This window comes from Oncorhynchus tshawytscha, linkage group LG16 (assembly GCF_018296145.1).
Source record: "Oncorhynchus tshawytscha isolate Ot180627B linkage group LG16, Otsh_v2.0, whole genome shotgun sequence".
NCBI lineage: Eukaryota > Metazoa > Chordata > Actinopteri > Salmoniformes > Salmonidae > Oncorhynchus > Oncorhynchus tshawytscha.
In genome coordinates, this window is record NC_056444.1 from 33,120,512 (window position 1) to 33,142,040 (window position 21,529).

Sequence of the window (21,529 nt, forward strand, 5' to 3'; positions counted from 1 at the left end):
TGCGTTCATGTCAACATGATTGTGTGTTTGATGTGGCTTTTGCTCTGCCTGCTGGTTATTGATTGTGCTAGAAGCTCTGCTAATGTGTGTGTGTGTGTGTGCGCAGAGCTGCCGGAGCCCAGCGTGTCATCGCTGAGAACAGCAGTAGCAGCAGGGCCACTAAGGAGCGTGTCTCTCGCTCCACACACACAGCTGTCTCAGGAGCTGGGAGGAGCGGACTCGCACACGGACCGCAGCAGTGGTCTGGGACACACACACAGCCTGGTCCAGTCGGAGCAGGAGGACATGGAGCTCTCCGAAGCCATGTCAGCTAGACAGATGTCCATCAAAGACAGGTGAGCCCCTCTTCTCTTTCGCATCAAAGAGAACCTGGGTTGACCAGGCAAAGCCTCTAGGCAGTAGTCGTCTCCGTGCAGCTCGTTTGGGTCATTCTGATTGGCGAGGCAACTTCGCTCATTCGTTGTGTACACATGTGAGAGCACATGACATTGTTTTTGTGAATGCTGTGTTTGTCGGTCAGAGGGGACAGCGACAGCCACATTATTTTTTTTTTTAAATTGTTGACTTGTGTTGGATATTGAAACTCACGACTCAGTCGGTATGTCTATGCTTGTCGACTTGTATCGGCTTTTGATCTGAGGCCTGTGAAAGACTGCTTTATGTTTTTGAGAGATGGTGAGAGCCTCACCTTGACTCTCACTGTGGGAATGTAGGTTGCAAATGAGGAGGAAGTAAAGAGGCCGGGAGCAAGCAAGGGACCGTTGGGTTCGTTTTTGACGTGAGTTCAAGGAATCTATTTTGGGCGTTAGGTTGGTTGGTGTGCCGAGCACTCTATGAGGAAGGTCGGCGAGAGAAATAGATGGAGAGCGAGAGATGCTCTAACTAACAAACCCCATTCCTCTTGTCTCTTTTAGAGGGAGAAAGTGAGCTGGTCTCCTGTCTCTGCTGCTGCTGCAAATCAACCTGCTGTAGCCACGGTAGCTAGTCACCTCTATGGAGGGATATTATTAGTGGCAGCAGAAATAGAGTTTGAGTTGGATTTGAATTGAGCTCTACGGTCATCTCTGTCGTAATAGGTCTCTTAACGTCGTCGACGAGATTCGGTCTCCGTGAAATATACCGTCACTAGGAAGAAGAACTAGGTCTATCGCTAAGCAATATACTGAGGCGTTTCCATTGACCGCTGTTATTCAGAAAAGCATTTTCTAAGGGGATCTAGATGGCCAGTCTCTTTATGAACTGCTGTAGCTGTCGATTGTAGTCGTGCCATTGTTGTTTCGTCATGCTCTGGAGAATTGGGGAATGCCGGCTGTGGATATATTAATTTAAATCTACTTTAGGGAATTGTAATGTTTCCAATACAACAGTATTACAGACCAGTGGTTTCACACATCTAATCAAGTAATTACATAAGCTTGTTTCAGTCCGTTCGCCCATGTCAACATGCTGGCCGTTGAGTGGTTGCAGTTGTTAACCCACCAGGCTAGGATTGGCTTTTAAATTGATTGATGACATAGTGGAATAACATGTGCTTCCAATGACTTCCAAAGTGTGTGTGTGTGTGTAAATCCACCTCTATTCAGAACTATCTGCAAAGTTGAGAATGTGCGTCCTCTTGAATCCTCCATGAAGTGCATAAAGGATCTATCATTGGCGTCACAAATTCTTTAGCGGTTTGTGGAACCTCTTGCCTCAACAAGGTCGTGTGTGTGTGTGCCCAGTGGTTTGGTCGGTCGGCACTTCTTCTCAGCTACAGCTGCAGATGTCTCTCTGTGCCCCTATCCATTTCTACAGACGTCATTCTCTGACCCGTTCCCCCAAAAACAGGGCGTCCACTCATGGTTGGACACACAGCAGTGTTTGTGAGCAGAGGGCGCCACAGTGCCCCAGGCTTTAGGACCACTATGCCCATCTCCTACTAGGAATGCGTCCCCTTTATAGTCCACACATTTTCCCCGGAGTCTCCTAGAAAGCGCCCTCTGCCCTCCAGGTTCCACATAGTCTGAAGCTGGAGATAAACGCTGCTGTTCTTCAGTCTGAGTCTCTGAGGGACTGGCTGTGAGTACGGTTACACGCACACAATAATGCGGTTTGTCGTGGCTAGTCAGATTTTGATATAGTAATTTAATTCAAACGTTTACATTGCAAGAATAATGATGTCCCTAATAACCCTGTTTCTGTGGACACATCTGAAATCAGGCTACCTGATGGCACTCTGATAAATGTGGAAAAAAGTCCATTCAAAATAAACATTCCACTACAGCGACCATGTTATTTCTGGGAAGCGTATTTGATCCGGAGTTCGGGGCGTAGAAAGTTTGTGTAAAACGACATTTTGTTTTTCCCAACTCACTTCGTTTGCGCTAAAGGAGGGCGGCTCACTCTGCTGGTGCTGACTCGTACACAGATCCAATACATCCGCTGGAGCGCCCATTGAGGTGTCTGCATGTCCTACTCATTTGAGAGAGCGCTCAGAAAAGCAGGTGTTTTAATGAGCAGAGGAAAGATGAGCAGAGGAAAGTGTGTTTTACATAACTCTTGCATAATCTGCCTACTGCCATAATCAGGTTTTATATCGAATGGTTCCTGTGCGTGTAAACGTACTCACTGTGCCTATGATCTGGATTTGTCTGTGATTCAACTAACAGTCAAATATAGATCCGTCTTGTCCGTGTCAATTCAGTGTGCATATATAGAAGTTACAGTATGTGCCTGTTTGTTGATTTGATTTAACTGAATATATTATTTCTACCTCTATTCGGGTACATATGCCAGCCATTGCCAGTGGTACGTTTGACTGTTTTGATGGCCATAACAACAAGGTTATCCTCAGGCTCCTCCTGCTCGGACATTTGACGTGAAACTAAATCGGACATTGGCAGCAGACTCCCAACTCTTGTTTCATCATGACAGACAGTTGTACGCGTGGTTGAGCCCGACTGTGCTGTTGGTGTCATCTGTGTGTTTAGCTATAGTCCAGACTGAGGCTGACAGTGAGCCTGCAGTGTGACCTGCTCTGGTTAGCCTCAGCATCACTCTGTCTCTGCGCCCCAAATGGCACCCTATTCCTTATGTAGTGCACACATTGTGACCAGAGCTTTATGGGCCCAAACTTGGTGTCGGAGCATCTACGCTCTCTGATTGGCTCCTTGTTGAGAGTCTTCATTCTAAATAATGGACCTAGTTTGTGACTGGCTTGGTCTAGGCTAAGGAGATGTTCTGGACTGTAAATGTATGACTAAGCAGAGACCAGAGGGGCATCTATGGCGACCTACAACTCTACCATCCATGCCTCCATGAGGCAGAGTTCAGCTCTCACACAGCCTGTTGTCATTTCTCCAGTTGACCTTTACTGGACAGCTGGGTCAAAGGATCCACTGCATGCTGTGTAACCTGTCTTTTGTGTGTTGCACAACCATGGTCCCCGGGTAGAACCAAAACTTGTGGTGTGTGTGTGTGTGTGGCCGTGTGTGTGTGTGTGTGGCCGTGTGTGTGTGTGTGTGGCCGTGTGTGTGTGTGTGGCCGTGTGTGTGTGGTGTGTGGCCGTGTGTGTGTGTGTGTGTGGCCGTGTGTGTGTGTGCCGTGTGTGGCCGTGTGTGCCGTGTGTGTGGCCGTGTGTGTGTGTGTGGCCGTGTGTGTGTGTGGCGTGTGTGTGTGTGTGTGGCCGTGTGTGTGTGTGTGTGGCCGTGTGTGTGTGTGTGGCCGTGTGTGTGTGTGTGGCCGTGTGTGTGTGTGTGGCCGTGTGTGTGTGTGTGGCCTTGTGTGTGTGTGTGTGGCCTTGTGTGTGTGTGTGTGTGTGTGTGTGTGTGTGTGTGTGTGGCCGTGTGTGTGTGTGTGTGGCCGTGTGTGGCCGTGTGTGTGTGTGTGGCCGTGTGTGTGTGTGTGGCCCGTGTGTGTGTGTGTGGTGTGTGTGTGTGTGGCCGTGTGTGTGTGTGTGGCCTTGTGTGTGTGTGTGGCCGTGTGTGTGTGTGTGGCCGTGTGTGTGTGTGTGGCCGTGTGTGTGTGTGTGTGGCCGTGTGTGTGTGTGTGGCCGTGTGTGTGTGTGTGTGGCCGTGTGTGTGTGTGTGTGTGGCCGTGTGTGTGTGTGTGTGTGTGTGTGTGGCCGTGTGTGTGTGTGGCCGTGTGTGTGTGTGTGGCCGTGTGTGTGTGTGTGGTGTGTGTGTGTGTGTGTGTGTGTGTGTGTGTGTGTGTGTGTGTGTGTGGCGTGTGTGTGTGTGTGTGTGGCCGTGTGTGTGTGTGTGGCCGTGTGTGTGTGTGTGGTGTGTGTGTGTGTGTGTGGCCGTGTGTGTGTGTGTGTGCCGTGTGCCGTGTGTGGTGTGTGTGTGTGTGTGTGTGTGTGTGTGGCCGTGTGTGTGTGTGTGTGGCCGTGTGTGTGTGTGTGTGTGTGTGGTGTGGCCGTGTGTGTGTGGCCGTGTGTGTGTGTGGTGTGTGTGTGTGTGTGGCCGTGTGTGTGTGTGTGTGTGTGTGGCCTTGTGTGTGTGGTGTGTGGCCGTGTGTGGCCTTGTGTGTGTGTGGTGTGTGTGTGTGTGTGTGTGTGTGTGGCCGTGTGTGTGGCCGTGTGTGGCCGTGTGTGTGTGTGTGGCCGTGTGTGTGTGTGTGTGTGTGTGTGTGTGTGTGGCCGTGGCCGTGTGTGGCCGTGTGTGGCCGTGTGTGTGTGGCCGTGTGTGTGTGTGTGTGTGTGGCCGTGTGTGTGTGTGTGTGTGGCCGTGTGTGTGTGTGGCCGTGTGTGTGTGTGTGTGGCCGTGTGTGTGTGTGGCGTGTGTGTGTGTGTGGCCGTGTGTGTGTGTGTGTGTGTGGTGTGTGTGTGGTGTGTGTGTGTGGTGTGTGTGTGTGTGTGTGGCCGTGTGTGTGTGTGTGTGTGTGTGTGTGTGTGTGTGTGTGGCCGTGTGTGTGTGTGTGTGGCCGTGTGTGTGGCCGTGTGTGTGTGTGCCGTGTGTGTGTGTGTGTGTGGCCGTGTGTGTGTGTGTGTGTGTGTGGCCGTGTGTGTGTGTGTGGCCGTGTGTGTGTGTGTGTGGCCGTGTGTGTGTGTGTGGCCGTGTGTGTGTGTGGCCGTGTGTGTGGCCGTGTGTGTGTGTGTGTGTGTGTGGCCGTGTGTGTGTGTGTGTGTGTGTGTGTGTGTGTGTGTGTGTGTGTGTGTGTGGCCTGTGTGTGTGTGTGTGTGTGTGTGTGTGTGTGCCGTGTGTGTGTGTGGCCGTGTGTGTGGCCTGTGTGTGTGTGTGGCCTGTGTGTGTGTGTGGCCGTGTGTGTGTGTGTGTGTGCCGTGTGTGTGTGGCCGTGTGTGTGTGTGGCCGTGTGTGTGTGTGTGCCGTGTGTGTGGCCGTGTGTGTGTGTGGCCGTGTGTGTGTGGCCGTGTGTGTGTGGCCGTGTGTGTGCCGTGTGTGTGTGGCCGTGTGTGTGTGGCCGTGTGTGTGTGTGTGTGTGTGTGTGTGTGTGGCCGTGTGTGTGTGGCCGTGTGTGTGTGTGTGGTGTGTGTGTGTGTGTGTGGCCGTGTGTGTGTGTGTGGCCGTGTGTGTGTGTGTGGCCGTGTGTGTGTGTGTGTGTGTGTGTGGCCGTGTGTGTGTGTGTGTGGCCGTGTGTGTGTGGCCGTGTGTGTGTGTGTGGCCGTGTGTGGCCGTGTGTGTGTGTGTGTGTGTGTGTGTGGCCGTGTGTGTGTGTGGCCGTGTGTGTGGCCGTGGCCGTGTGTGTGTGTGGCGTGTGTGTGTGTGTGTGGCCGTGTGTGTGTGTGTGTGGCCGTGTGTGTGTGTGTGTGTGGCCGTGTGTGTGTGTGTGTGTGTGTGTGTGTGTGTGTGTGGCCGTGTGTGTGTGTGTGTGTGTGTGTGTGTGGCCGTGTGTGTGGCGTGTGTGGCCGTGTGTGTGGCCGTGTGTGTGGCCGTGTGTGTGGCCGTGTGTGTGGCCGTGTGTGTGTGTGTGTGTGGCCGTGTGTGTGTGTGTGTGTGGCCGTGTGTGTGTGTGTGTGGCCTGTGTGTGTGTGTGTGTGGTGTGTGTGTGTGTGTGTGTGTGTGTGTGTGTGTGTGTGTGTGTGGCCTGTGTGTGTGTGTGTGTGGCCTTGTGTGTGTGTGTGTGGCCTTGTGTGTGTGTGTGTGGCCTTGTGTGTGTGTGTGTGGCTTGTGTGTGTGTGTGTGTGTGTGTGTGTGTGTGTGTGTGGCCTTGTGTGTGTGTGTGTGTGGCCGTGTGTGTGTGTGTGTGTGTGTGTGTGTGTGTGTGTGTGTGTGTGTGTGTGTGTGTGTGTGTGTGTGTGGTGTGTGTGTGTGTGTGTGTGTGTGGCCGTGTGTGTGGCCGTGTGTGTGTGTGTGTGTGTGTGTGGCCGTGTGTGTGTGTGTGTGTGTGTGTGTGTGTGTGTGTGTGTGTGACCGTGTGTGTGTGTGGCCGTGTGTGGTGTGTGGCGTGTGTGTGTGTGTGTGTGTGGCCGTGTGTGGTGTGTGTGGCCGTGTGTGTGTGTGTGTGCCGTGTGTGTGTGTGTGTGTGTGGCTGTGTGTGTGTGTGGCTGTGTGTGTGTGTGTGTGTGTGGCGTGTGTGTGTGTGTGTGCCGTGTGTGTGTGTGTGTGGCGTGTGTGTGTGTGTGTGGCCGTGTGTGTGTGGCCGTGTGTGTGTGTGGTGTGTGTGTGTGTGGCCGTGTGTGTGTGTGTGGCCGTGTGTGTGTGTGTGTGTGTGTGTGTGTGTGTGTGTGGCCGTGTGTGTGTGTGTGTGTGGTGTGTGTGTGTGTGTGTGTGTGTGTGTGCCGTGTGTGTGGCCGTGTGTGTGTGTGGTGTGTGTGTGTGTGTGGCCGTGTGTGTGTGTGTGCCGTGCCGTGTGTGTGTGTGTGGCCGTGTGTGTGTGTGGCCGTGTGTGTGTGTGTGTGTGTGTGTGTGTGGCCGTGTGTGTGTGTGGCCGTGTGTGTGTGTGGTGTGTGTGTGTGGCCGTGTGTGTGTGGCCGTGTGTGTGTGGCCGTGTGTGTGGCCGTGTGTGGCCGTGTGTGTGTGTGTGGCCGTGTGTGTGTGTGTGTGTGTGCCGTGTGTGTGTGGCCGTGTGTGTGTGGTGTGTGTGTGTGTGGCCGTGTGTGTGTGGCCGTGTGTGTGTGGCCGTGTGTGTGTGCCGTGTGTGTGTGGCCGTGTGTGTGTGGCCGTGTGTGTGTGTGTGTGTGGCCGTGTGTGTGTGGCCGTGTGTGTGTGTGTGTGTGTGTGTGGCCGTGTGTGTGGCCGTGTGTGTGTGGCCGTGTGTGTGTGTGGCCGTGTGTGGCCGTGTGTGTGTGTGTGTGTGGCCGTGTGTGTGTGGCCGTGTGTGTGTGTGGCCGTGTGTGTGTGTGTGGTGTGTGTGTGTGTGTGTGTGTGTGTGGTGTGTGTGTGGCCGTGTGTGTGTGTGTGTGGCCGTGTGTGTGTGTGGCCGTGTGTGTGTGGCCGTGTGTGTGTGTGTGTGGCCGTGTGTGTGTGTGTGTGGCCGTGTGTGTGGGCCGTGTGTGTGTGGCCGTGTGTGTGTGGGCCGTGTGTGTGGTGGCCGTGTGTGTGTGTGTGTGTGTGTGTGTGGCCGTGTGTGTGTGGCCGTGTGTGTGTGTGGCCGTGTGTGTGTGTGTGTGTGTGGTGTGTGTGTGGCCGTGTGTGTGTGTGGCCGTGTGTGTGTGTGGCCGTGTGTGTGTGTGGCCGTGTGTGTGTGTGTGTGTGTGTGTGTGTGTGTGTGGCCGTGTGTGTGTGTGGCCGTGTGTGTGTGTGTGTGCCGTGTGTGTGTGTGGCCGTGTGTGTGTGTGTGTGTGGCCGTGTGTGTGGCCGTGTGTGTGTGTGGCCGTGTGTGTGTGGCCGTGTGTGTGTGTGTGGCCGTGTGTGTGTGTGTGTGTGTGTGTGTGTGTGTGTGTGTGTGTGTGTGTGGCCGTGTGTGTGTGTGTGGCCGTGTGTGTGTGTGTGTGTGTGTGTGTGTGTGTGTGTGTGTGTGTGTGTGTGGCCGTGTGTGGCCGTGTGTGTGTGTGTGTGTGTGGTGGCCGTGTGTGTGTGGCCGTGTGTGTGTGTGTGTGTGTGTGTGTGTGTGTGCCGTGTGTGTGGCCGTGTGTGTGGCCGTGTGTGTGTGTGTGGCCGTGTGTGTGGCCGTGTGTGTGTGTGGCCGTGTGTGTGTGTGTGTGTGTGGCCGTGTGTGTGTGTGTGGCCGTGTGTGTGTGGCCGTGTGTGTGTGTGTGTGGCCGTGTGTGCCGTGTGTGTGTGGCCGTGTGTGTGGCCGTGTGTGTGTGTGTGGCCGTGTGTGTGTGTGGCCGTGTGTGTGTGGCCGTGTGTGTGTGGCCGTGTGTGTGTGTGTGTGGCCGTGTGTGGCCGTGTGTGGCCGTGTGGTGTGTGTGTGGCCGTGTGTGCCGTGTGGCCGTGTGTGTGTGTGGCCGTGTGTGGCCGTGTGTGGCCGTGTGTGTGTGTGTGTGGCCGTGTGTGTGTGTGTGGCCGTGTGTGTGTGTGGCCGTGTGTGTGTGTGGCCGTGTGTGTGCCGTGTGTGTGGCCGTGTGTGTGGCCGTGTGTGTGTGTGTGTGTGTGGTGTGTGTGGCCGTGTGTGTGTGGCCGTGTGTGTGTGGCCGTGTGTGTGTGGCCGTGTGTGTGTGCCGTGTGTGTGTGGCCGTGTGTGTGTGTGTGTGTGGCCGTGTGTGTGTGGCCGTGTGTGTGTGGCCGTGTGTGTGTGTGGCCGTGTGTGTGTGTGTGTGTGTGGTGTGTGTGTGTGTGTGGCCGTGTGTGTGTGTGTGTGTGGCGTGTGTGTGTGTGGCCGTGTGTGGCCGTGTGTGTGTGGCCGTGTGTGTGTGTGTGTGGCCGTGTGTGTGTGTGTGTGGCCGTGTGTGTGTGTGGCCGTGTGTGTGTGTGTGTGGCCGTGTGTGTGTGTGGCCGTGTGTGTGTGTGTGTGTGGCCGTGTGTGTGGCCGCCGTGTGTGTGGCCGTGTGTGTGTGTGGCCGTGTGTGTGGCCGTGTGTGTGTGTGTGTGGCCGTGTGTGTGTGTGTGTGTGTGTGCCGTGTGTGTGGCCGTGTGTGTGTGTGTGTGGCCGTGTGTGTGTGGCCGTGTGTGTGTGGCCGTGTGTGTGTGGCCGTGTGTGTGTGTGTGGCCGTGTGTGTGTGTGGCCGTGTGTGTGGCCGTGTGTGTGGCCGTGTGTGTGTGGCCGTGTGTGTGTGTGTGTGTGGCCGTGTGTGTGTGTGTGTGGCCGTGTGTGTGTGTGTGGCCGTGTGTGTGGCCGTGTGTGTGGCCGTGTGTGTGGCCGTGTGTGTGGCCGTGTGTGTGGCCGTGTGTGTGTGGCCGTGTGTGTGGCCGTGTGTGTGTGCGTGTGTGTGGCCGTGTGTGTGTGGCCGTGTGTGTGGCCGTGTGTGTGTGCCGTGTGTGTGGCCGTGTGTGTGTGTGTGTGTGTGTGTGTGGCCGAGTGTGTGTGTGTGTGTGGCCGTGTGTGTGTGGCCGTGTGTGTGTGTGTGTGTGTGTGTGGCCGTGTGTGGCCGTGTGTGTGTGTGGCCGTGTGTGGCCGTGTGTGGCCGTGTGTGGCCGTGTGTGTGTGTGGCGTGTGTGTGTGTGTGTGTGTGTGTGGCCGTGTGTGTGTGTGGCCGTGTGTGTGTGTGGCCGTGTGTGTGTGTGTGGCCGTGTGTGTGTGTGGCCGTGTGTGTGTGTGTGTGTGTGTGTGTGTGTGTGGCCGTGTGTGTGTGTGTGTGTGGCCGTGTGTGTGTGTGTGGCCGTGTGTGTGTGTGTGTGTGTGTGTGGCCGTGTGTGTGTGTGGCCGAGTGTGTGTGTGGCCGAGTGTGTGTGTGTGTGGCCGAGTGTGTGTGTGTGTGTGGCCGAGTGTGTGTGTGTGTGTGTGTGGCCGTGTGTGTGTGTGGCCGTGTGTGTGTGTGTGTGTGTGTGTGTGTGTGTGTGGCCGTGTGTGTGTGTGTGTGGCCGTGTGTGTGTGTGTGGCCGTGTGTGTGTGTGTGTGTGTGTGGCCGTGTGTGTGTGTGGCCGTGTGTGTGTGTGGCCGAGTGTGTGTGTGGTGTGTGTGTGTGTGTGGCCGAGTGTGTGTGTGTGTGTGGCCGTGTGTGTGTGTGTGTGTGGCCGTGTGTGTGTGTGTGTGTGTGGCCGTGTGTGTGTGTGCCGTGTGTGTGTGGCCGTGTGTGTGTGTGTGGCCGAGTGTGTGTGTGTGTGTGTGTGTGTGTGTGTGTGTGTGGCCGTGTGTGTGTGTGTGTGTGTGTGTGTGGCCGTGTGTGTGTGTGTGGCCGTGGTGTGTGTGGCGTGTGTGTGGCCGTGTGTGTGTGGCCGTGTGTGTGTGGCCGTGTGTGTGTGTGTGTGTGCCGTGTGTGTGGCCGTGTGTGGCCGTGTGTGTGTGGCCGTGTGTGGCCGTGTGTGTGTGGCCGTGTGTGTGTGTGTGTGTGGGTGTGTGTGTGGCCGTGTGTGTGTGGCCGTGTGTGTGTGGCCGTGTGTGTGTGGCCGTGTGTGTGTGTGTGTGTGGCCGTGTGTGTGTGTGGTGGCCGTGTGTGTGTGGCCGTGTGTGTGTGTGGCGTGTGTGTGTGTGGCCGTGTGTGTGGCCGTGTGGCCGTGTGTGTGTGTGTGTGTGTGGCCGTGTGTGTGGTGTGTGTGTGCCCGGTGTGTGTGTGTGTGGCCGTGTGTGTGGCCGTGTGTGTGGCCGTGTGTGTGGCCGTGTGTGTGTGGCCTGTGTGTGTGTGTGTGTGTGTGTGTGTGTGTGTGTGTGTGGCCCTTGTGTGTGTGTGTGTGTGGCCCTGTGTGTGTGTGTGTGGCCCTGTGTGTGTGGCTCTGTGGCGGCCCCCTGTGTGTCTGCGTGCGGCCCCTGTGTGTCTGCGTGCGGCCCCCTGTGTGTGTCTGCGTGCGTGCGGCCCCCTGTGTGTGTCTGCGCGCGTGCGGCCCCCTCTCTGTGTGTGGCTCTCAGTCTGTATGTCAATTCGATTTGCTTTATTGGCATGACGTAACAATGTACATATTGCCAAAGCTTACTTTGGAGATGTACAATAGTAACATGCTGTGTCTGTCTCTCAGGCTGGCCCTATTGAAGAAGAGTGGCGAGGAGGACTGGAGGAACAGGATTAATAAGAAGCAAGACGTGGTGAAGGTGGCCGTGTCAGAATGCCACGCTCAGCTATGGGAGGTGGAGCAGAGCTTCAAGAAGAAGGTAACCTGACTACTACTGTATATGCTGTCCTTTATCCACACTTCCAGTCAGACAGCTATAACCTCTGCTATAGACTTTACACAAACACATGCTTAGCCTTTTGACTGACACTGATGCGATTTAAAAACAAGTCAAACGGGCTGGTTTTCAGCCATCATTTTGGGGAAATTACAATTTGTTACCTACTTTTCTAATCAAGTGAATCCAAAAGGGCTTATTGTAAAAATACTTGTCTAAATAAATGAATCCTATGTCCAGAGTTTGTTGCTTCCTTCCCTCATCGCCTTCAGACACCTTTTCATTTGTATCAATGAACCATAAATAAAGTGTAATGACGAGTTCAGTATGAACTGGTTGTAAATGGATATTGAGTCACAGCTGTGGGTGTCTCTAAACAGAGGTGTTGTGTATGTTGTCATCTATAGTGTGTGTGTGTCTGTCCTTTCACTTATAATGCATGCTACTTATGACACTTATAAGCTTCCCGAGGCAATTCGTTGTACCAGAATTGCCTTTCATATCTTCAACTGCACTTACACTCAAATATGATAGTCATTGGTGATTACTCAGGTATAGTATATGTACTACTGTATTAACACCTAAGTTGTCTGAGTTGCTAGGTCACCGTGTGTATTCTGAAGACATTGTACCGTTGTTTCCAAGTGTCGTACTTAGAAGACCAGATGTATACATGCACGGTTGGCATAGTTTCCCTAAATCAGGTTTTCTAGCCAAGAGAACTTCCTGTGCAATATCAGGAAACGTATTAATTGATATGGCAGACATGTGCTTTCTAGTTTTGCACATTTATGAATCAAATTCTGTCATTTTGAACCTTTTGTTTGTCTACTTTTTTTCTTTCAGACCTGCATGCGTGTCTCGTCTTTAGCCTTTCTGTAATCAATGCATGTTCTGTAACTTCTCCTATTCTGTCTGTTTGTCGTTATGTTTTGCATGTCTTTCCATGTCTTTCCATCTAAAATAAACCTTTATTTCAATCTCTGCATGCGCACTGTAGTTATGTTATGCGAGTGTTTTTTAAAGGGTGGGGGTTGGTGGTTTTTCCACATACCACTTTTTTTTTAGAACTATTCACAACATTATCTATCCCCTTTCCGTCCATGCAAGCAGACAACCATGTTTTGGCTCACCAATCCATGTTTTCTCAGCTTTGTCGTAACACGAGTGTTTATTGACTATAACCGAATGAAAATATTTCCCGGTTTTCCACATGCGATGACACCAGACCAGAGAGAAATGCACTGCTGCTCTTGTCAAATCATTACGCCCTTAAATGATGTTTTTTTAGAAATACAAAATAATTATGAAACCAAAAGAAGGTTTTTAATGCCTGCGTATCTCAAAGTAGAAGTGTTGATGTAGGATCAGTTTTCCCTTTTAAATCACAATGAATAAGATTACATTGACGGGGGGGGCTGATCCTAGATCAGATCGCTTACTCTGAGATGCTGAATTGGTTACACACCCTGGTCTTTTACCTCTGTAGATTAAACGAAGAACACTGACAAAACTAAATGTATAAAGTTGAGACCAAAGCATAGAAGTGAGACGAGTAGTGAATCAACTAAAACAGACCAGGTTTAGGGCTTCAAAGGAAATCGAGAGGAAGGATGGATGTTTTTGTTTTTCGCTCTTTTTAAAAACGTTTTTTTTAATGGTTTTATCCTCCCGTTCAGCCTGGCCAGTGAGCTCAAGACCACCTCCCTTCCGAGATCAAAGGAGATGTACTGTAGCCTACAGTACAGTAGGGATTAGGGAGAAACATCCCCTTTTATGAGATTATAATCTGGCATGTCATTGGTCTGTGCCTATTAAGAGTTTGAGCAACACTGAGTCACTGCTTTAAAATGCTTAAAAGTACAGCTAAAAAAAGCAACATCAGGGACTGAAAGTGGGGGAGGTGTTGATCCTACAAACTTTGTTTGAATGACACCTGCTGGAATATAGTGTGCGTTTCAAATTCAACCTCTCCGTAATCCAAAAATCAGTGACGGTTTTAGGAGAGTGAGGGAGGAGCGGTTGACGTTCTGGGTCAGCCATGCGGATGACAACCTAGTCTACCGAAAAGAACACTTGTCCTTTTTCTTTTCTCCCTGCTGTGTTTCTATAGGAGGAAGGGATGATGATGATCGATGAGTTGGCTGTGTCTGATCAGCTCTGGGTAAGACCGGTGTGTTGGGTTCCCCACGAACACACACCCTGGCGTTGTTATACACTACTAGTGGTGCTTTTACGGGTGAAGGGTTGCAACGTTCCGGTAACTTCTCAAAGTTCTCATCTTTTCTCTGAAATCCCGGTTGGAGGATTCCTGGGTTTCCTGCTTATTCCCGCCTGAATCCGGGACTCTTCCAACTGGGATTCCTTGAAACCCTGGGAATTTGGGGAAATATACCCAATCAGTTTTTCTATTTAATACCGTGGTGTGAGTGGCCTGCTCTAATTCAGTCCTGCCGCTCATCAGGTGTCTTATTAACTGTGGTTGATGCTGTAGCTTCGAGTCTCAAGGCTGTCTCATCGTGTGTGTGTGTGTGTGTGTGTGTGAGAGAGAGAAGTGGTGATTTGATGCTGAAACCCATATTCCCTGTCCATACAGCCATTAAACCCAAATGTATAAACTGCGTGACATTGAATGTGTTGGATGAAGGTGTGTGTGCAAGCTATGACAGCGATTCCCATTTTTACGAACCACTGTCAAATTACACATCTGTAAAACACAAGGTTGGAGGTATCACTGTTCCCCCCCCCCCCATCTACTGTTTATTCCCCTCTGTCGTTGATTATGTCCTTTCTGTCCATCTGTGGGAACCTGTCTGTCTTCCCTGTCCCTCCCTCAATAGGAGCCGGTCTTTTCCACCCCTTTCTCTCCTCCTCCTGATCTCCCTGACGGTGATCTAAGTGTCGATCAGTACAGCCAGGTGAGACCATGCATCCGGTGTGATGGCCTTCATACTGTACCTGCTTGCATAGCCAACCTAGCTCCCTGCTGGTCTGAGCAGTTGTTGTTGTTCTTTTAAGCTGTTAAAGCCTCTATGCAGATAGTGTTAGTTTGCGATAACGTGCTTATTACCAAGTATCAATGCCAAAGATCATGATGCGTCTATAGGCATACAGTATCTTTGGTGAGCTCATCTACTTTATGAAGGCATGTTCACTATATCCACTGTATACTCTCCCAGAAAATGCCTCTGTCTGTTTTCTGCTCCAACTCTCCTGTTAAATCCGCTACCCTGAAGTTCTAGGACTCTCCAGAGTTGTTCTTGCTCCTAGAGTTGCTAGCCATGCGTCTGGAGGCGTTGTAGTGATGTTGACGCGTCATGGTGATGGCGAGATGAAATGTCACACCTTTTGGCGCGGCTTCTGGCTAGCTCTTTATTTTTATAGGCTGCATCCTCTGCCCTCCACTCTTTCCTCTCATTTCACCCCCTCTTCTTTCCTTCCTCTGTTCTTCCTTTCCTCCTCCCATCACCCATCTTCCCGGTCACACGAAGGCTACCAGCCCCCCCACGTCGAGCATCTTCAGCCCCCCCACGTCCACAGTGACCAGTCCCTCTATGGCTAGGGATGAGAGGCACCCCTGGAGACGGAAGGTGACACATTCACCCACTCCAGTAGTCAACAGTCACAGGCTGCGTCCCAAATGGCAACCTTATTCCCCTATGTAGTGCACTGCTTTTGACCAGAGTGAGGGGCCATGGTTAAAAGTAGTGCATTATGTAGGGAATAGGGTGTTATTTGTGACACACACACTCGCAGGTAGACCTGCGGTCATACGCAAAGGACTGCTGTGCACGGTCACACATACAGTAGGTCTAGTTAGTGTATGGACAGATACAGAACTTGGATGTTGGCTACAGAATATTGGTGTCTAGGGGACCCTTGTTTGAGGGTGTGTGTGTGTGTGTGTGTGTGTGTGTGTGTGTATACTTATGGTAAATTATCTTTTTGCGTATGTTAGCATTTGTGTGATCGAATAGTTTTTCAAACAGGTGAAAATGTGTGTGTGCTCGACATGCCTGTGACGTTTTGTGTTGTGCTGGTCGTGACGTCTTCCAACTCCCATGCTTCTGTGGTGATTGGGTTCTCCTACAGTAGATGAACAGTAAATGAGTATTGTGCATTAAGGCCGTCCATCTACATTCTCTCACTTCTCTCTGTCAAACCGGTCCATTCATGTGATGGTGAAGGCCGTTTTCTAAAAGGTAGTCTGTGGATCTGCGAGAGTAGACACCAGGCATTTATTTTAATGCGGAGGCATGCGAGTATGTCGGCCACTCTGAGCCAAGGGGTTTGTTTGATGTTGTTCAGTGGTTTGCTACAGTTAGTGGAATGGAGATGATCTATTAGTTAGTCATATCTGTGGGGGTTGTGGTGTAATACCATCTTCAAAGCTCTGAACATTTCACCTCACTGAATGGCACCCTATTCCCTTTATAGTGCACTATTTTAGACCAGGGTCCATCAATAGTAGTGCACAATAGGGAGCCATTTGGGACTCAACCTGTGCTTCACATCCCCCTAACCTCGTGTGTGTGTGTGTGTGTGTGTGTGTTCTCCTAGCAGAGGATAGGAGGAGGAGAGGAGACCCAGAGCCGCCGTATAGACATGTCTATCCAGGAGAGGAAGCAGCTGATCGTGGCCCGAGAGGAGGCCTGGAAGTCCAAGGGCCTTGGGGCTGCCAACGACTCCACGCAGTTCACCGTGGCCGCACGCATGGTCAAGAAAGGTCAGGGGTCATCTAATGCTGTATGATACACCCCCCCCCGCGCGGCAAAACACGTGCGTGCATATACGATCACGCATCCGCAGAGCTGGGGTTTGTGTAGTCAGTAGATAGAAAGTGGTCTACGGTGTTAATTCCCACTTCTGTTACACACATTCCACCCGTTCCTGCTGTATGACCATTTCATTTTGTAATTTTTTTTTTTTTTTCACTCGTGCAGGAAGTTCGTTAATGGACACCCTATAATCCAATTAGCAGTATGACCTACATTAGGAGCGGTACCCGTCAGACAGCTGTATTTCCTGTCCCCAGTCACTCCCTTATTTACTCCGTCTCATCTGTTGTTTCACGTAGTGGAACATCCCATTTATATTATGTGTCTGTTTCAGGTCTGGCTTCTCCTTCAGCTCTCATCAACAGCCCTGTCATGTCTCTCCTCTCCAAACCCAAGAACACCACTCCTGCCATCTCCAAGCCTCTAGAAGGTCAGTAGCCCAATTTGGCTGTGTGCACTCATTCACTTGCACTGATTCATTTAAAAACATTGGATTGGTGAAGATGGATAGTTTGGCATGTTTATTAGACCAGTCCAAGCGTTTAAACGCTTGAGGAGGACTGAACGAGTTCGCAGTGAGAAGGGGATTCTAATTCTGCAAGAACCGCTCTCTCCTCTCTGCTGTGTGTCTCTTTCTCCGTCATGTGAGGCCTCACCTTATTCAGTTACTAGGCCCTAGTCATGACATGGAGGGTCTGAGTCACCTTGTGGTGTGGGGTAAACGGTTGTGACTGGGTTGTGTCGTTTGGGGTAAACGGTTGTGACTGGATTGTGTCCTTAGACACATGCCGTCCCAATGTAAACAACATGAACGAAATCTGTAGGAGGCTTGTTTATCCCATCCGTGTTATTGAGAAGTCAATAGCACTTAACTTCATCCCATCACTACAAAACTACTGTATGTACCAATTAACTTAGGACTGACCTACAAAACGTAATCCATTTTTCCCGATGTTGACAGCTGGCTATAATCGGTCATCTTTGATTTTCCTTTTATGAGAAATCAAGGAAATATCTGATACCAAAGGTGTTTTCAAAATGATTTTGCTGTTGTGCTGCCTTTGTTGTATGCATGGTACGTCTTCTAAACGGCATGTGTAATCACTATAGCGACAGTAATTATTGGTGTGACTGTTGTAATTCTGTCTGGCAACCAATGTCTAATGGAATGTAAACCCTGGGATAGTGTTTGGTTGTCCTCACTGACTGAAAAGCATTCATGCATGAGAGAGTTCAATTTCATTGCCGTCAACACACACACACTTCCAGGTTGACACATTTCTGGTGCATGTGATTGACATTTTTTTCTATGGATGGATCTCTTCTAAATTCATTTAAATGCACACTCTGGTCAAAGGTTGTGCACTATATAGGGACTAGGGGTGCCATTTGGGACAGTGATTAAGTGTAGACATCTGTCACTCGCCATTCAGAGTAATTCCTGTGCTGTTATGTTGCTTTGCAGAGATCGAGGCAAAACCGGACATGAACCTGGAGTCAGACAGGAAGTTGGATAAGCTGGAGTCTTTCCTGGGCAGGTTGAACAGTAAAGGTCAGTGTCTTGTTCTAGTATACGCGCCCCTCCCCCTTGACCCTAACCCTGTAATGATTGCAGGTCTGTAAGGTGGAAGCAATATGGCGGAAGCTCCACCTCTACACTGCTCATACCTATCCAGACCCTTCAGATCTGCAAACATGAAAGAGTTAGGGCCAAGGGGGGCGAAGCACAAATTTGCACCGACTGTCTCTCTTTTGAGGCCTTAGATAACCCATCTTCCGTGTTGTCCCCGTCAGTGGGCGGCCTGCGGGAGTCCACCATCACGGTGACGGAGAAGACGGTCAAAGAGGTCATGAACTTGGATGATGAGATGTTTGATAAGTTCTACCGCCAAGTGGCTGAGATGCCCCTGAACATGAACAGCAAGGTGGACATCAACGATGACTTTGACGACATTTTCGGTGGTACACAGATGCCCAAGTAAGCACGCCCGTGCGCGCTCACACACACACACACACAGTGCAGAGGTCAGGGTTTAGTCAACACTGTAAAAACCTGGCACCTGCTTCCTGTTGAACTCTGACCTCTCTCCTTTCCCCTCCCTAGGCTGACCTCCACCATGGTGCAGCACAAGCGGTCCGTGCGTCCTGTGCGCAACGTCCAGTCGTCCAGGAACCCTCTGAAGATGCTGGCGGCCAGAGACGACATCAGACAAGAGTACACGGAGCAGAGACTCAACATCGGCCTGCTGGAGAGCAAGAGGATGAAGGAGGAGAAGAGTGAGTCAACAACCCGTAGCCTAGGTCATGCTAGTGGTTCTGGAATGAGGGCAGGGTTGGCAAGAGATTCAGCTGTCTGTGAAGATGAGGGGAAAAAAGAAGCCTGGCGTTTCGTTTGTAAATGAAGTTAAATCCAGGCTATGCAGAGGTGGCTTGTGGACTTTGTAGTGCTATGGGAGGCTGTTCTACAACATGCGTGACTGGAACGCACGTTATCACAACAGCACTATGGGAAAGTGTTCTCCTTTACCTCCCACGACAGCCAGCTCTCCAGAGCACACTTTCAATGTCTATATTCCTAACTCCTCCCGAAACTACACTGCTTGAACTGATTCAAATCAGGCCTTGTAGTTCTGTTCTATAAATAAGTTCAACACAATGAATCCTAGGATAGCAGATGTAAAAGGGGACCTGCATTTAAACGCATTGGCTGCATCCCAGGTGGCACCCTATTCCCTCCGGAGTGCACTACTTTTGACCAGGGCCCATAGACATTTGGTACGCAGCCTTGTTTCCTGGTATTGTTCAAAGCGATCCTCAAAAGTTGACTGTTGTTTTTCTACCATTGTGAGTAGGGTAAGTTCTGCAGCGGGCTGTGTCGGGGATAACAGCGTCACTAAAGCTACAAACTGAAAGACTCGTTACTCGCAACTTCCTTTTCCCATCTCTTAGGAGAATAATAAAAACACACCATGAGGGTTTGTTCTAATAACGTTAGGAACACTCTTCTATTTCAGGGTCGAGAGTATTGTGTTGCCTTTAATCTCATTACATTTTAGTATTTATAAAGTCTTCAGCTGTAGTGTGTGTGTGTGTGCAGTTGGTCTCGGTGTGTAATGTACAATATGTGTGTTTATAAGTCTACTGTGTATATGATGCATCTATATATCTCCTACTCGGTCTCTCTGTATTCCAGTGAATAAGAACTCTGGTTTCTCAGAGGTGGCACTGTGTGTGTACAAAACATCAGGAACATCATCATTTTGAGCTGCAACCGCTTTTGCCCTCAGAACAGCCTCAATTCGTCAGGGCATGCTGGCCCGTGTTCACTCCAATGCTTCCCACAGTTGGCTAGATGTCCTTTGGGTGGTAGACCATTCTTGATACACCGGGGAGACTGTTGAGCGTGGAAAAACCCGGCAGCGTTGCTGTTCTTGATACACTCAAACCGGTGCGCCTGGTACCCACTGCCATACCCGTTCAAAGGAACTGCAATATTTTGCCTTATATATTGCCTTATTGCCCCATATTCACCCTCTGACTGGCACACATACACAGTTAATGTCTCAATCCTCCTTTAACCTGTCCCCTCCCCTTCATCTACACTGGTTGACATCAATAAGGGATCGTAGCTTTCACCTGGCCAGTCTTTGTCATGTAAAGAGCTGTCCATAATGTTTTGTACACTCAGTGTATGTCTTCTGTGTATAACTCCTCTAACTGACGGGTTCATCTCTGTTCCAGTGTGTAAGAACAGTGGATTCTCTGAGGTGGCTCTGGCTGGGCTGGCCAGTAAAGAGAATTTTAGCAGCGTTAACCTGCGGAGCGTCAACATCTCCGAGCAGATGTCCAACAACAGCGCCGTGCCCTACAAGAAACTCATGCTCATGCAGGTCAAAGGTGAGACGGACAGATGACCTCTCGCCTCACTAAAAGTCAACTCTGGGATCAGTCATGATAAGAAACCCAGGGAAAGAATGTGGTTGGCTGCACACACACATACACACACCCCCCTCTGAAAAGAGATGATTAGATGGTGACATGAATGCTGCTTTCACCTTTTAACCACCCACCACCATCTGCTAGTAGTTCTTAGGAGAGACATGCATATCAACAATGCTAAACGGAACAGTGTAATAGGCTAAGCGCTAAGCTGGAATCCCAAATACATTGTGCACAACAGTCCTTCTGACAGTATTTCACAACAAGCGCTTCCAATAGTACACGTTTATCTGCACCATACTGATGATGGTTTACCTTCACAAAGAAGGAAGGCAGCGCGTTCTCTCACCGCACTGTCACATTAAGGAGACCAATTTCTTGGGCTGTGTCTCAAATCGCTCCCTATTCCCTATGTAGTGCACTACTATTGACGAGTGCACTATGTAGGAAGTAGGGTGCCGTTTTGGGATGCCGGGTGGCCTAGATTAGAGCCGATAGTGAGAGCAGCCTCCTGGAATAGACCGACGAGGAAAGACCTCCGTCTTCCGTGAATCGCGGTGAGACACACTGTAGCCTGTAATGAGCATGCTAAGGCTAACCATCCAGAACAGTAAGCAGCAAAACATTCCCTATATAGTGCACTACTTTTCATCAGAGCCCTATGGGCCCTGGTTAAAAGTAGCCCATTGTGTAGGGAACTGGTTGTGCTTCCTTTGTCTGACTGTGGCACGCTAATCGTCTAAATTAGCTTATTATTTTGTTCCGGCAGTTTTTTAGTCTGGGGAAGGAAGAAACGGTTGTGTGTATTGTGCCTATTTGCTGCTTATTGCATGTGGGTCAGGCATACAGTATCTGTCCCAACAAGGCATACAGTATCTGTCCCAACAAGGCATACAGTATCTGTCCCAACAAGGCATACAGTATCTGTCCCAACAAGGCATACAGTATCTGTCCCAACAAGGCATACAGGATCTGTCCCAACAAGGCATACAGGATCTGTCCCAACAAGGCATACAGGATCTGTCCCAACAAGGCATACAGGATCTGTCCCAACAAGGCATACAGTATCTGTCCCAACAGTAACCCATTTCCTAGTGCTGCCGAGGTCCACAGAGGAAAATGGCCTAATTGGCCTCATTTTTACCCAAAGCCACGAAGGGTGCTCTTCCAGGGAGTCCTTTCCTTTTCAGAGGATATTTTAAAAACAGACGGTGTTTGTTGTAGTTATTTTAGGCCTCCACACCACGTCCATGCAGCTGTGGTGCTTAATCATGTTACCCAGGTCACCTCTCTCTACCCTGGGCAAACCAAATCCAATAAACAGTTATGGATACAGTCTTCATGTATAAAGTAGTGTATTCTTAACTGCCTCTTCCATTCAAAACCACTAATATACCATATCTATCCGTGTCCGTCTGTTATATTAACCAGGCCGACGGCACGTCCAGACCAGACTAGTGGAGCCCAGAGCGTCCTCTCTGAACAGCGGGGATTGCTTTCTGCTCATCACTCCTCATCACTGCTTTGTCTGGACTGGAGAGTTCGCCAATGTCATCGAGAAGGCTAAGGTAAGTCTGTTGATCCTTGTTGCTGTGTTCAGCAGCTATACATATCACAAACGCATCAAATACACTCATTGTCATAGGTTACATGTAATTGTAAGCAGTGCTGTCCACACAGTGTTAGCGTTGTGTAGGTATGCTCAGATGAACGCGTGTAACCCTGTCAGT

The 21,529-nt window shown here is 50.8% G+C and overlaps 1 protein-coding gene across 23 annotated transcripts in view; it reads left to right on the top strand.

Moving 5' to 3' along the window:
- svila (supervillin a) overlaps positions 1 to 21,529 on the top strand; it is a 136,182-nt gene that overhangs the window by 103,632 nt on the left and 11,021 nt on the right. For 11 of the 23 annotated variants that reach the window (XM_042299129.1, XM_042299127.1, XM_042299112.1 and 8 more), the window contains 12 exons: positions 107 to 335; positions 10,932 to 11,064; positions 13,196 to 13,246; positions 13,923 to 14,000; positions 14,574 to 14,672; positions 15,643 to 15,808; positions 16,195 to 16,290; positions 17,326 to 17,412; positions 17,655 to 17,838; positions 17,965 to 18,137; positions 19,602 to 19,757; positions 21,231 to 21,367. In XM_042299129.1, the coding sequence (XP_042155063.1) occupies positions 107 to 335; positions 10,932 to 11,064; positions 13,196 to 13,246; positions 13,923 to 14,000; positions 14,574 to 14,672; positions 15,643 to 15,808; positions 16,195 to 16,290; positions 17,326 to 17,412; positions 17,655 to 17,838; positions 17,965 to 18,137; positions 19,602 to 19,757; positions 21,231 to 21,367 (1,589 nt within the window). The remainder of the gene's footprint in view (positions 1 to 106; positions 336 to 10,931; positions 11,065 to 13,195; positions 13,247 to 13,922; positions 14,001 to 14,573; positions 14,673 to 15,642; positions 15,809 to 16,194; positions 16,291 to 17,325; positions 17,413 to 17,654; positions 17,839 to 17,964; positions 18,138 to 19,601; positions 19,758 to 21,230; positions 21,368 to 21,529) is intronic. The other 12 variants (XM_042299126.1, XM_042299131.1, XM_042299132.1 and 9 more) reach the window with 10 other exon arrangements.